Source organism: Echiichthys vipera (genome assembly GCF_963691815.1).
Source record: "Echiichthys vipera genome assembly, chromosome: X".
NCBI classification, from domain to species: domain Eukaryota; kingdom Metazoa; phylum Chordata; class Actinopteri; order Perciformes; family Trachinidae; genus Echiichthys; species Echiichthys vipera.
Window position 1 is genome coordinate 27,081,177 of NC_139825.1, and position 14,689 is coordinate 27,095,865.

The 14,689-nt window shown below is 40.1% G+C and overlaps 1 protein-coding gene across 2 annotated transcripts in view; it reads left to right on the plus strand.

Annotated features, from left to right (window-relative positions):
* Positions 1–9,033: 9,033 nt before the first annotated feature.
* Positions 9,034–14,689, plus strand: part of ampd2a (adenosine monophosphate deaminase 2a) — a 36,297-nt gene continuing 30,641 nt past the window's right edge. For both annotated transcript variants that reach the window (XM_083939442.1, XM_083939443.1), the window contains exons 1-2: positions 9,034–9,110; positions 9,450–9,518. In XM_083939442.1, coding sequence (XP_083795568.1) covers positions 9,509–9,518 — 10 coding nt within the window. In that variant the 5' untranslated portion in view covers positions 9,034–9,110; positions 9,450–9,508. The remainder of the gene's footprint in view (positions 9,111–9,449; positions 9,519–14,689) is intronic.

The following is a 14,689-nucleotide window of genomic DNA, read 5'->3' on the forward strand; positions in this document are numbered from 1 at the left end:
AATAAAGAGTTTCTATGTTTGTAAAACACATTGGATGCATTCTCATAATTTTACGTTATGGGCCTGCTGCCGTCACACATACAGTAAAGTGATGCTATATCCATGTTGCCTATGTTACTCAACATTTCAGTATGTGTGATATGATATTCCATTGCAAAGGCTGTGTGAATGTGTGTGTGTGTGTGTGTGTGTGTTTGGTGGTGAGGAGATCAAACACTTCTGACCTTAAAGTAACATTTAAACTTCAAAAGACCGAAGCCAGTAGTATGACCTTCATCAGAAAGAAGAGATATAACTGTCCGTACAGATCAGTGGTTCCCAACGTTTTTTGAGCAAACGTCTCCCTGACCTTACCTTGATCCCACTGGCCCAATTCACCCCCTCCACCCCCAACCCCCCATTAAAAAAATGTTTTGGCTACACCCCTGGGCTATATCCATTACCAGCCCTACTCACACTCATGCTACGTTGCTTAAATAAAAAATTAGCCAATTTCTGTGCGGTTTTGTTTTTTTCTGGAATTATAAGAAAAAGTTAGCCTGTTTTATTATTAAGTAGATTTAGCTCACTGTTTGTTGCATCTTCATAATAATCCATTGTCCACAAAGTAAGCCAGACTTTGCAAATAATAAAGCAATATTGTAGGCGCCACCAACCCGCTTTCACTTTGATTGACGTTAAAGGCAAACAGGGTGTTGATTGTATGTAGTACGTCTTGAATACTGATCCCTCAGCAGGGTTGGAAAAGTGATGAGTCTCCAGATTTAATACTTTATGGAGGCACCTTTTGCTTTAATTAGAGCCATCCGACTGTTTGGATCTGTCTCTACCAGCTTTGTGCACCTAGATTGGGAAATATTTCCCCATTCTTCCTGCAGAACTGTTGGAGTTCAGTCAAATTCTGTGGTGAGCAGTGATGGACTACACTGTTCAAGTCTATCCACAGATGTTCTGTAGGATTCAGGTCAGGGCTCTGACTAGACCACTCTAGGACATTCACCTTCCTGTCCTTTAGCCACTGTGTTGTTTTTATGGAGGTGTATTTAGGGTCATTGTCATGCTGGAAGGTTAACCACCTGCCCATTTTCAAGGTTCTAACAGAGGGCTGCAGGTTTTCCTCAAGAATTTGGGTGTACTTGGCAGCATCCATTTTCCCTTCAATCCTGGGTGGTGTGTGTGCAGGGCTGCTGCTAAGCTTTTCGGGGCCCTAAGCATGAATAGTCAGAATGGTATGGGAGAGCCCCGAGAAGCTGTGAAAGAAGAAATTTGCCCGAATTGAGTGATAGGGTACACAATAAAAAAAGTGGGCCTGTTCATAATTAATTAACATATATTTTGTAATAATTATAAGGCCCCCGCCAGGTACTTGGGGCCCTACACGCTCTGGATTCTCTGCGTACTCTGCCTATGGGGAGCAGCTAGCCTGGTGCTGTGTTTGGTTTGCGCCAAACATGGCGCTTGGAGCTCAGCCCAACAAGTTCAGTTTTGGTCTCATCTGACCATATAACCTTTTGCAACATGGCATTAGAATCTTCAATTTGTTTTTTTTAGGAGACTGAACTTTTTTAGAGTAACTTTTTTTCAGAAGAGGCTTCTTTCTTGCCACCCTGCCATACATGTAGAACTTGTGAAATTGATGTCACATGCACATATCGACCAACCTCTTCCATTTAGACTTGTAACTCCTTCAACAAACAACTAACAGAAACAACAACAACAACTCAATTACTTTTTACCAGGTGGAACCACATAGAGCTAGGTTTCGACAATTCATCCCCCTGGAGATCCTACGCACACCTGAGAACATTGGGATTACCATTCTGCCGGTAAGGAGGTGCCGGCGGCGAAGGGAAAGAAAACAAAGGTGCGGACAGCGAGCTGGCCTGCGGGTCAGGCTAAAGGCTAACCTGTACAGACCGGTGATCTTGAGTCTGTTCCTCGCCAACGCCAGGTCGACTACAAACAAGATGGACGAAATCAGAGTGAGGACAGCGCCTTACTGTGTGACCATCATAACGGAGACGTGGCTGAAAAGCAAAACCCAAGACGCTGCCATTGAGCTAGCCGGCTGCTCTGTTTACTGCACAGACTAGACGGGGGACTCAGGAAAGAGCAAAGGTTGAGGACTGTGTGTTTACATCAACAACAGCTGGTGCACAGCCGCAAACATCATAAATACACACTGCTGCCCAGACTTAGAGCTCCTGACGTTAAGATGCAGACCTTTCTCTCTACCAAGGGAATTCACAACAATAACAATTATGACAGCATATGTCCCTCCTCTAGCTAAAGCTAAATTAGCCTTGGAAAAGCTACACAATGTCATCTATAAACAGCTGATAATTGTAGTAGGAGACTTCACCCATACAGATCTCAAACAGGTAATGCCCATGTTTCATAAAAACGTGAATTTCTCAACCGGAGAAAACAAAGTACTAGACCACATTCCCATCGCCACTCTTCGGACAATCAGATCATCTTTCTATCACTCTGATTCCAGCCTACAAACCACTATTCTGCAGAACAGAACAGCAATCATAACAGTAAATATATGGACAGATGAAGCCTTGATAAAACAGACTTGGGCTTGTTTGCACATGAATCAGACCTGGAGGAGTATGAGTTCAGTCCTAGCATACATTCAATTCTGCACTGAAAATGTCCTAACAAAAGGACAATTAAGGTGTTTGCTAACCAGAAGCAATGGATGAACGGCACAGTAAGAGCAGTTCTGCAAGAAAGGGATGCAGCTTCCAGATCTGGTGACAAACAAGCCTATAGTGAGGCAAGGGGGAAACTCCAGAGAGGAATTAAAAATGCAAAGCACAGCTACAAGCAGCGCATTGAAGACCAATTCAATTATGGAGACCCCTGTAGCATGCTGCCCAGTGATGACACTGAAATGCCTGATATCTTTAACAACTTATTTACTCGCTTTGACACCCACAGAACGGAGTCTCCCCCTGCCATCATCCCATCAGCTGGAGAAGCGACGCTGGTGCTACATCCACACTAGCTGAGAACCACTCTGAAGAAGATCAACCCACATAAAGCAGCAGGCCCAGATGGAGTGGCAGGCTGAATGCTGAAGACATCACAGAGGTGTTCACTAACCTATTCAACCTCTCACTGCAACAGGCCTCTGTTCCCACATGTCTCAAATCTTCCACCATCTTTCCAGTGCCGAAAAAGTCCTCTGTGAACAGACAGACCACAACAGGTGAGAACAGACAACCGCACCTCCTTCACACTCATCCTAAACACAGGAACCCCGCAGACTTGTGTGCTGAGCCCGATTCTTTTTTTACATTATTCACCAGTGACTGCAACCCCATCCACAATTCAAACTCCATAATGAAGTTTGCAGATGACACCACAGTGGGCGGACTGATTTCAGACAATGAGGAAACAGCGTACAGGCATGAGGTGAAACATCTGTGGGGACAACAACCTTGTCCTTAACACCTCTAAGGCAAAAGAGGTGATCATTGACTTCAGGAGGACAAAGGGAACTGAACACCTCCCCCTCCACTTACACGGAGAAGCAGTGGGACGTGTGGAGTTCCTTGGAGTCAACATATCAGACAAGCTGGACTGGACCTCTAACACCTCATGCTTGGTCAAAAGAGCTCAACAGAGACTGTATTTCCTCAGGAAGCTGAAAAAGGCCCAGCTTCCACAAACACTGATGCTCAGCTTTTACAGGTCTGTCACTGAGAGCATCCTAACCAACTGCATAATTGTTTGGTATGCCAACTGCTCAGCGCAAGGACCTGGGTGGTGAAGGCAGCCCAGCGTATCATCGGGGTGGAGCTCCCTAACTTCGACACCATATATGCCAGCAGACTGAGTAAGAAAGCCATAACATACTCATACATACATACATACATACATACATACATACTCAGGGATCACACACACCCTGGAAACACTCTGTGTGAGCCACTGCCATCCGGTAAACGGTTCAGGGCACTTAGATCCAACACCAGCAGGATGAGGAACAGTTTTTACCCCAAAGCTGTGGCCTCAGTTTGTGTTTCTGTTTCTATTTTGATTTTATTCATTGTTTTGTGTACGGGAGAAGCCATACAAAATGTCATTGAAATAAGTATAGTATGATCGCTCTTTTCCTGGCTCAGTCATCCAGTTTGGAGGGGCGGCCTGATCTAGGCAAGTTCTGGGTGGTGCTGTATGCTGTCCACTTCTAGAAAATACTCTCAACGGTACTCAGAGGGATAGTTAAAGCCTTTGAAATTTTTTTATATCCTTCTCCTTACTTGTGCCTATCCACAACTTTTTCCTGGAGCTCTTTTGAAAGCATCCTTCCAACCATGGTGAGTTATTTGTGTTACTAGCTCTACTAGGAGCGGAATCCTCAAGGAACAGCTGATTTTATTCTGAGGTAAAATCAAAAACACCACAATTGATGTCAGGTTGAGGCCAGTTAACTTGGTGTCTAATCTGGAAGGTGATTGTTTTTTTATTAATTTTCATTAATCATAACAAAGAAAAATCCCTTGAATGTTGTAAAGCAAAATGTGTAAATCATGCCGTAAAAATATATATTTATATGTATTATCATTTCAGGCTGTAAAACAAAAATAAGTGACTATTTCAGAAGGGTATCACAACTTTCTTTCTACAGGCACTGTAGATAGATAGATAGATAGATATATAGATAGATAGATAGATAGATAGATAGATAGATAGATAGATAGATAGATAGATAGATAGATAGATAGATAGATAGATAGATAGATAGATAGATAGATAGATAGATAGATAGATAGATAGATAGATAGATAGATTGATGGATTGATAGATTGATAGATAGAAACAAATGCATCCTTCCACTCTTTAATGCTGTGTTTCTGTTGGAAGATGCTAATCTGCGACAGGCCTCACACCTCAACGATGGACCTCAGTCAAACCGCCCCCAGCTTCGCCAGGCTCTGCCATCCCCATGGCGATTATTACCTAGTGACATTTCTCAGTGCTATAGTGGGCGGAAGGAGGAGCATGCTCCAACAGGAATCCAACAAGACACCCTCATCTGAGACTTCTTAAAATACAATCTATAGACTAAAACAGAGCTGGCATTTTTTGTAGTTGTTGTTTTATTTCCACAATATCTGGACTGCTTGTGTATCTCATACTATAAACTGAAGTCACTCTTTCTTCCTGCTGTTTAGAAGGAGCATTGATTATTTCTTGGTAATCTTGGATTGCTTTATCTTAATATATATAGTTTTTACATTAAAACTTTAAAGGTCCCATGTTGTAAAAAGTGAGATTTCCAGTGTTTCAAAACAGAGAGTGAATATGAGCACAAGATGGGACCTTTAAGACTTTTATCCTTTCATTTACATGAGCTCTTTTGTTTTTGCACAAACTTGATTCCTGTGCTTTAACGGTGTTTTTTTCCTGTCATGGTACTGGTATGCACCAGTTGTTTACAATAAAATTAATTGGACCTGATAATCTTGGACCAAAGAAATTTAACTACTGCTGAAAAAGCACTTATCATGTGTGTGTCAAGATTAAAATTACCTGCAAACAGAACAAAACGTAAATATGAGAATAACACAAGCTGCAAACAAAAGATAAGATAATTTCAGGTTAGATTAGAAGGTGGGGAACAGGTGTAACTGTATGTGGTGGCTAGATCAGCTAGAGGAAAGATAGTCAAGCATTATGCAGCATGTACTCACTGCCTGAAAGAGGGCAAAGGGCATTTACCTAGAGGGAAATGATAAACCAGGACCTGGAGAGTGTGGGGATGCAAACAGGCCCTAAGAGGAGGTGAAAGAGGCAGTTTAGATTTGAATATCTATATGCATAATATCCATACATATCTGGACCTAAATTGATCCTGTACATGCTTATTATTTTCCTTGCCATGTGGGGGCAGTGGACCTACATGAAAGCAAAACTGACATATCTTTATTTTATAAAGTTGTTATGATGAACACTTGCCAATTTTAATTTCCAGCATACATGGAACATATGTGCCACTGTGAAACACACATGTATCCTGTATATTATGAACAAATATATCAAAGTATACTATATACTATGATTTCTTCGTTTCCGTCAACTTCCCAGACACATTGTCAGCATTTCACAAAAAAGAGATACTTTTTTTAAGAGCGACAACAGGGATTGAGAGAGGAATTAGACACACAAACAGAATAAAAGTCAACATTACAAACACAAATTAAACTAAAATTATTTTCACATTTGCAACTAATAATACATCAATTATGTAATTTCTGATATAGTAATTATTTAAATGGTTGTGCGCCTATTGTTCTAACATACCAGTTTACAGTAATAGTGAGTGATGGTGTTAATGTGGGCCTTTTCAACACTGAAGTTGCTTATTTTTAAAGCCTCCTATTATAGAACATTTAGAGTGAAAACCATGTACCAATGAATATAACAACATCATGGTCACATTGTAACATGACCTACTAAATAATTATACATATTATTTGCTGGTTTTAACTATTCACAAGTTATACACGTTGTTAAATGAAATGCTGGACTATAGTCTTGAAAGTCCTCCTGAGTCAGCCAACATGTTCCCATTTTAACTTCACTGGCAGTAAAGTGTGTTGCTGTGTGTTGCTTCTACCTTCTAACTATTGTAACTCATTTAATTCTTAAAACTGGTTTATTGTGTTGAATTATAAAGTAGGATCTGGTCAGTGGTCATTTATTTAGGCACAACTTTGAGATACTTTACTTTACCATCTGAGTAATTCAAATTTCTTACTTATTACTATTATTATCTGACATTTTTTGCAGGATAAGATTTTAAATCCCCTTTTTTACATGTAAATTTAACTTGCTAAGAGTATATTGTGAGGAGATATTTTGCTTTAAACACATGATACAGTGGGTATCCTAGGCCACTTTCGGGACAGCGACCAACAGAACACCAGTAAGTCACAACTGTCTCATATGACTGAAAATCAGCTGTGTTGATAGGTGACCAGTCTGCCTCTCTCTCAAGTTCAAAAAGAGTTAGATTCACCCAATACACACATACAAAATGTCCCGTAAACAGGAGGTACACACACACACACACACACACACACACACACACACACACACACACACACACACACACACACACACACACACACACACACACACACACACACACACACACACACACACACACACACACACACACACACACACACACACACACACACACGCACACACACACACACACACACACACACACACACACACACACACCAACATGACAGAGTGAACCCTGTCTCTCATATCAGACTGACTGAAATTTGTTGAATGTGAGGTAACTGCAACATGATCTAGATAGGTGCAACTTGAGTTTAGACTCGAATAATACGGTTCCATGCATAGACGAGCGAGAGAGGACCATATATGGTTATTAAGAATCTTGTCTGTCAGAAGGCAGTAACCTTCAGAGCTGGGATCACTGTGGCGGGTACTTCCTATTCCTAATTCTCTGCGTAAATCATCATGTTCCCCAAACTTTTCCTGAGTCTCAAAGTTACTCAGCACAGACTTCTCCACAACGCATATAAAATGAAATTAGCTCCATCTTGACAAACTACAACAACAAAATTATACTAACACGTTAACGAGTCAGTAATAAGAACACTATTTTTACATTGTGGCATAACTTACTGAATATTTCCTTAACCACTAGGGCTGGTGACCATCAGGGTTTTCCAGCAATATAAGAACCAAACTACAGTTTAATGTCCCCCATTTTAAGTATAGCTTGTGGTGTAAAATTACAGCTATCATTTTGATTTTTAGTGGTTATTATACGCAGAAAAAATAATCTAAAATAGGGCTTGGAGACAAAAACTTAGGGAGGGATTTGTTTGTGCATCTAGAGTTCCCATTCTTTTCTAGAGATAATTTCCCATGACATTTATTAGATATGATCTAGCTCACAGGTTCTCAAACTGTGGTACTTGGACCACTGGTGGAACTCAAACTTTCTCTGGTGGAAAAAAAATCTACAAAATAAAAAAGGGAACAGTAATTCCAAATTAATAATATGATACTAAAAAAATACTAATGAAATGTAATTGAAAATAAAGTTAGCATTTCCTCTAATATTTTTGTTTCAGTATCAGACTGTTATGTAGTCACAGTCATGAGTCATGAGTCATGAGTTACGAGTTAAACTGTGGTGGAAGATGGTCCGCAGACGTAAAATGATTGGTTTAAAACACTGACATGTCAGTTCTGATGCTACCCCTTCATACAGCGTGGCTGAAGACAGTCAACAATAAATAATCTTCTGATGAGGAATAAACCTTCCTGTCCGTAGCTAAATAGTGTATTTTAACATTGGTCTCAGTGGTGGGACTTGAGAGAGCCTGATATTTACTGAGGGGGTACGTCAGGTACAAAGTTTGAGAACCACTGATCTAGCTGGTTTGACAGACAGAGATCACACCATATGTTCCTCTGTGGATTTCTGATTTAAAAGATTAGCAATCTATGGCATTAACTTTATTATGAAGTAATCACGATGTGCTTAGAAATGATGACACATGGATAATAGGCTAATGTATGAATTAAAACAACTAGTTACCAGCCAGCAATGACCAATATTTACACGCTGTAAAGTCATCCAACCTGCATGTGTAATAATGTGACATGTCCTGGTGGTGTGTACACAGTGTTACACAACATAACAGTCTATTTAAAATCCTCTCCTTTATTCTTACACATTTAGATGATGATATGACCTTATATTCAACTTTTAGCCCTTTCAGATGGCAATATTATTCGTTTTGGTGAGCTCTGAGCCAAGTAGTTCATTATCTTCTAAAGGAAAATAGACAAAACAAGATTTCCAAGGACATTTTTTTTTAACTTTCTCTCTCATTTCCCACGTTCGCCATGTTTTCCAGGACCCGTGTGAACCCTGTGTCAGTGCGTTTTACTAGGCGACCTACCGTTTACCTCTGGTGACCTTTGACCCACGACAGACCGTTCAGCCAAAGCGGGGCGGCTCCGTCCTGCTGTTGAGGAAGCTGCTTCAAGTCCAAACTAACACACTCCTACTCGAACAAACGCCAAGAGCTCTGGTAAGTTGTATTTGTGTTGCGTTAACCAAGATTATTCATGTGTAACGCTAACAAGTTGGTTATTCATTGACGAGTACGTTAACGTAACCAAGCAACCAACCGTTAATAAACTTTAACTGATAGCTTACGTAGACGTCAAATGTATCAGCCGTTAAACTACCGTTAGTTGAGCTCTGGAAACCAGCGAAACGCACATTAACATATTATTTTATAACGTTAGCTATGTGAAGCTTTCAGTAAACCAGGAAAGTTAATCATATAGCGAATCTGCCCCAGTCGCAGTGTAACTGATAGCGTATCTATTGTCAGTTAGATAACATATCTGTGTGTTTTCCGCAGGACATTTCCTGTTTTCCTGTTGTGCGACGTCTTCTTCTGTTCCCAGCTGCTACTCAACGATGTCAGGTGGTAAGTCGGCAAGCAGTGACGCAGTGCAACATCTGCACAAGTATTAGTATTTGAGTTAAATTAGGGACGTTTAGCCTCAAATGTCTAAAGGCGAGTGTTAACCTCCAGCAGCTTTAAACTGCTTGAAAGCACTTATATATCAGTGAAGTGGCACTGACACAGGCTTTGTAAGTTAGGTGGAAGTCATTGCATTTGGTCTAAAATCACAAATGTACCTCAAAGGGCTTTACAAATTGTATATTACACACTTAATCATAATAGACATTTGGATATGGAAAACTTATAGGGTAATTGTTTGGCATAAATGTTAAGATGTTTGTAGTAAAAGTATAAACGCATTATTGGAGCAAAACAACTGAATACCCTTGACAGTGGAATTTGTAGTTACACATGTGTTTTTAGTAGATTTTAAGTAACCACCCCACAAACACAATAGTTACACCTACTTGGAGTCTTCATTGCAGGCGCTAAAATCCTATTCTTCAAATAACAAATTATATGCTCACATATTTCTTTCCCACAGATGCTGCAGTGAATATTGTAAAAAATTCACTCACCCTAGTCAGGGAGAAAACTTTGAAGTTTAATTCCAGCGCAAAATCATCCCATGGTCTTTTTCTTCAATTACATACATCAAATAAGCCATCGAGACAAGTTTTTTCATGTAACAACTATTAACAGAGAAATCCGGTAGAGTCGCTAACAGCTGGACGTGGCTAACACTGATTAGCTCAGGGCAGTACGGTGAAGGCATTAAAATGTTTTTTTAACCACTAATACTGCTCAAAATAACACCAAACCTCTGCAGTAGCATGATACGAGTCTCTTCACATAAAACAAAGCACCAACAACCTAGTTAGTGAACCCCGATTTTATTAAATTAGTGTTTTGAAAGACTTACCAACTGGCCCCTGGACCAGCTGCTCTCGTACTAAAGTCCATTCAAGTCGATTAGCAAAGGCAATCCAAAAGGAAGGAGTCCATTGATGATTTATTTAGGATTCGGTCGCCTCTACCACCCCCCCGCGTGACATTGCTGTGTGGGACTTTTCCAAACCTTTTACCAGCTATTATTAATTTATATTTCACCAAAGTGACACAACTACAAAGTTTATGTGTTTTGCTGGAATGAATCATCAATGGGCTTCTTCCCTTTGGATTGCCTTTGGTAACTGACTTGAATGGACTTTATTGTGAGAGAAGCTGGTACCAGTGCCAGTACGTCTTTCAAAACACTCATTTAATAAACTCTGGGTTCACTAACTACGTTGTTGTTGTTGTTGTTGTTGTTGTTGTTGTTGTGGTTGTGGTTGTTGTTGCTTTTTTTATGTTACTGCAGAGGTTTGGTGTTATTTTGATCAGTATTAGTGGTTAAAAAAGACGTTTTAAAGCCTTCACCAACCGTCTCGATGGCTTATTCGATGTATTGTAATTGAAGAAAAAGACCATGAGATGATTTTGCGCCGTAATTACACTTGAAAATCCTCAAAGCAGTATGTGAATTCATGCAATGAGAGATGCACAGCTGTACAATATTTTATGACATTTTTTTTCTTGGATATTTTTCTACCATGGTCCGTCTCAAATGCTGTTTTTTTAAAAATGTGTAGCCAAAGTGATTTGTTTCTTTGTCTCGCGTTTTACACACTAGTTTACAGATGTGCACATTTGTTGATATGGGTGTGGGAATGTGTTTTGCACCCTATTCACTGCAGAAACTGCATCAGAAAATGTGAGCGTATGACTTTATTAGTTTAGTTTATTTTAAAATAACAAGCAAACAGCAATTACAAATAAACAGTAAACATGTAGCAAACTCAATAGACAAATGCTCATGAACAGCACAAATAATAAATCACAAAATAGATATCACATGTCTGAAAAGGAGAAGGAACCAGTTTTCAGTTGTCTTGTCCTACCCCTTATCCATAACATAAACAATTAAATCATATTCATCAAATATACAACTTAAACAACTATCCCAGTGCTGATATGTACAGCCAGAATATGATTTCTTTTTCGACTTTGCTGTAGTTCTACATTCAAATCTTGGTAGTGGTAACTGTTTTTTAATACCAGGCAGTAAATTGTTTTTTGCTTCTTACATTATTTATGCAAAACGTTCTTGTTTGAGCATGTTTCTACAAATTCCACTGTCACATGCTCAGTTGTTTTGCTCCAAAAATATCTTGATATTAAAATACTAATATTGTATGATTAGTGCAAATGTTGAAAAGTACCTAAAGTAAGATGCAAAAGCAGTGCTTTTCAAGAATACCCTGGTCATATGACCATCCCATGACAACACCACTATTATATCCAATTATGTAATGTTTTACAAAGTGGTGACTGGCTTTTGTTTATAACAACACTCTCAAAGATTACATACAGCGAACTGAACTGGAATAGCAATAGAAATGAGTTCAAAACAGCTGAGAACACAGCTTAATTTTTTTTTTATCATTTAGTAAAAAACAAACAAGCAAATGTAATTTAAAAACCCAAATTACTCCGCTGGTAATGGGAATATGCCATGACTCTGTTTTGTAAAATGCTAGGACAATCTGGGGTTTGCTTTTCCCATGCATAGGGTTGGCAAGCCTTCGAATGTAAAGTGTACTTAATCTATTTTTTCCAAAAAATCTGATTTGTTCAGTTGGTTTGATGGTGTTTTACATTTTGCATTTCCTCTGCAACGCTAACCATAGAAAGAGAGAATATTCTATGTATTTTGGTTTGGCCTCTGCAAACAAAATGCTGAATTCCCTGAGCTTTGCTCTGAAGGAGGGAAAAAAAATCCCCAAGCAACCAGTGATATGAACAGTGGTCTCATTTTTAGCGAAAGGGTGTGTAGACAGACAGCTTAACCAAACAGAAGAAGCAAAAAGAAAACCGAAGCAGGAATAACAAGACTGTAACTGACAGTAACTGACTGCTGTGTCCAGGTAAGGCTTTGAGAATGTGAGTAATTTCATTTTTGCCAAATGTGAAACATAGTCATGGGGGTAGGTAATATTTTTTCTACAGAAAAAAGTAGGCCTCTGTTTTTTACCCTTTGCTGCTGCTGCACCAGATGGTGAGTGTCAGCTCTCTAAAAAACTGGGTCAGGTTTCAGAAAAGGCTGAAGACATCCAGAAACGAGATTTTAGGGGAATACAAACCCCGACTTCTTCCACTTTTGAATTTATCTTTGAAAGATGTTTCCAAGCTCATTTGATGGAAAGGTTTGATTTATTTATGTGACTGTTGTACTGTATGCACAGGTCTGTTTTCAATCATCAGGGCATAGCTTGAGCATGTCTGTGATCGTCTTTAGCCCAATTCCTTCACTTTTATGAATCAGTTTGATATGTTTCAGTGTTTGGGGTTTGGTCTGGTTCATGCACAGTTGTATTCTGAATTGAGATTTAGTTCAGAATTGATCAAGTGCAGTCTCTACTTTAATACCAGAGGCCAGTTTACTTTCACATTTTTAGAGCATAATCCTGTAGTTGTGACTTCAATACAGTTGTATTTTGAAGTAATTGAGTGTAACAAGAGGATGGTGGTCAATGAAACTACAGTATTTTAAACTGTCTTTATCTAATGCTGTCCCTGAAAAAGGCTCTATCCTGTTGTGTGCAGTGGGTAAAATGATCCCACTAACTAAATCATCAGTATGCTCCTTAATACTGTTATTGTTTGTTGTGTGCTTACAATGTTTCCTTTTAGTGTGTGTACAATTTATTAACTGAAGCTGTTTGAATAACAACTGTGCTCAGAAGAGCCAATCGTCAAATGTCTACCTGCCTCACATTTTCTTACCACTAGATGGAGATCTTTACTCTTTTTTTGGAGCTGACTACTCTATGAAGGTAGTGAATCACAAAGTTCCAAGTTACAATGTAAGACCAACATTACAAAACCAATAGTCAGTGTCCTCTAGCTTTAGCAATATATAGCAGATGTGATTTAGTGTTTTTAAACGTGTGCGTACAGCACAGCATACTGTGCTGTGCTGTACTACAGCATACAAAACAACCACTTTATTTGTTTAACTTGCTTATGCTCACCTAACTTGTGAAAGCTTATGCAGTAACTACACTTTAAAAGTGTGTCATTATAATAAATGCTCTTAAACTATAGGAATGTACAACCTTGCTGGGCATTGGTTGTCATTATTTATAATACATCATGCCAGGCGGGTCTTGCTGTGTGTGTTTAGGCTGTCCGACTCCCCTCTGAATTTTCCAGCAGAGAAGATTGAGAGTTCAGTCTGCTTACACACTACGCAGGTTTCTGGGCTTATCCACTCTGACCAATTTGTATTCTTTGACTTTTTTTGTCCCTTGCTGTTCATCTGGATCTTTTTCTCTCGGTTGAATACACATCCTCATGATATCCAGTGTATCTAATTTCTATTTTTAGACGAGTGGAAAAACTTTTGTCCTTCACTCACCTTGGTGAGCTGGCGGGGTGCTATCGGTCTCCATGCTTGCTGGCTGTCATGCTACCTACACACTTTGATCTGCAGTGCCCTCCTCTATGGCGGTTTTTCCCTGCATTGGCTACAGGAAGCTCATTCCCTGGTTGCTAGGGCAACCAAGGAGGATGGCCCCCAGCAGAAGCCGGGGAAGCCTTGGGCTGCCTTTCAGCTCGTCGCTGTGCGGCATGCCTGCTGACCTGCTGCTGGCTAGAAGGCGGAGCCAACTCTGCAGAGGAGCTTCTCGCGGCTCAGTATGGGTCCTGCCGCCCCGCTGTCCCACTATGAGACAGAGCTCCAGCGTAAGAGCTAGTGCTCCTCTCTCCCTCTGCTGGCCACTGTGCAACTCTTCCTTGCTCTGCTCCAGTAGTAACAGGAACATAGGCAGCAAGATGTCATCCTCTTCCTCCTCCTCCAACAACGATGGACAAGGGAAGCCTAAACCTAAATCCCCGTTTCGCAAGAGGGGGAGCCTGCAAAGCACCACCAGCCCTGGTGAGTGTGGGTGAGAGGGGCCCATAGAAAGAATGAGTGAACTCTCAGCTCTTACATGAATGTGGAGTCAGAAAATTACACAGATGCTCGTGCAGTGGCTTTTAAGAACACATGCTGCTCCCCAGGAGCAATAAGGGAGTTTTTAGAGGTGGGGACCGCTGCGACTCTTGTTAGTTGCTCAGTTTCGTTGTTGAGACATTGGTTTAATTTGTTT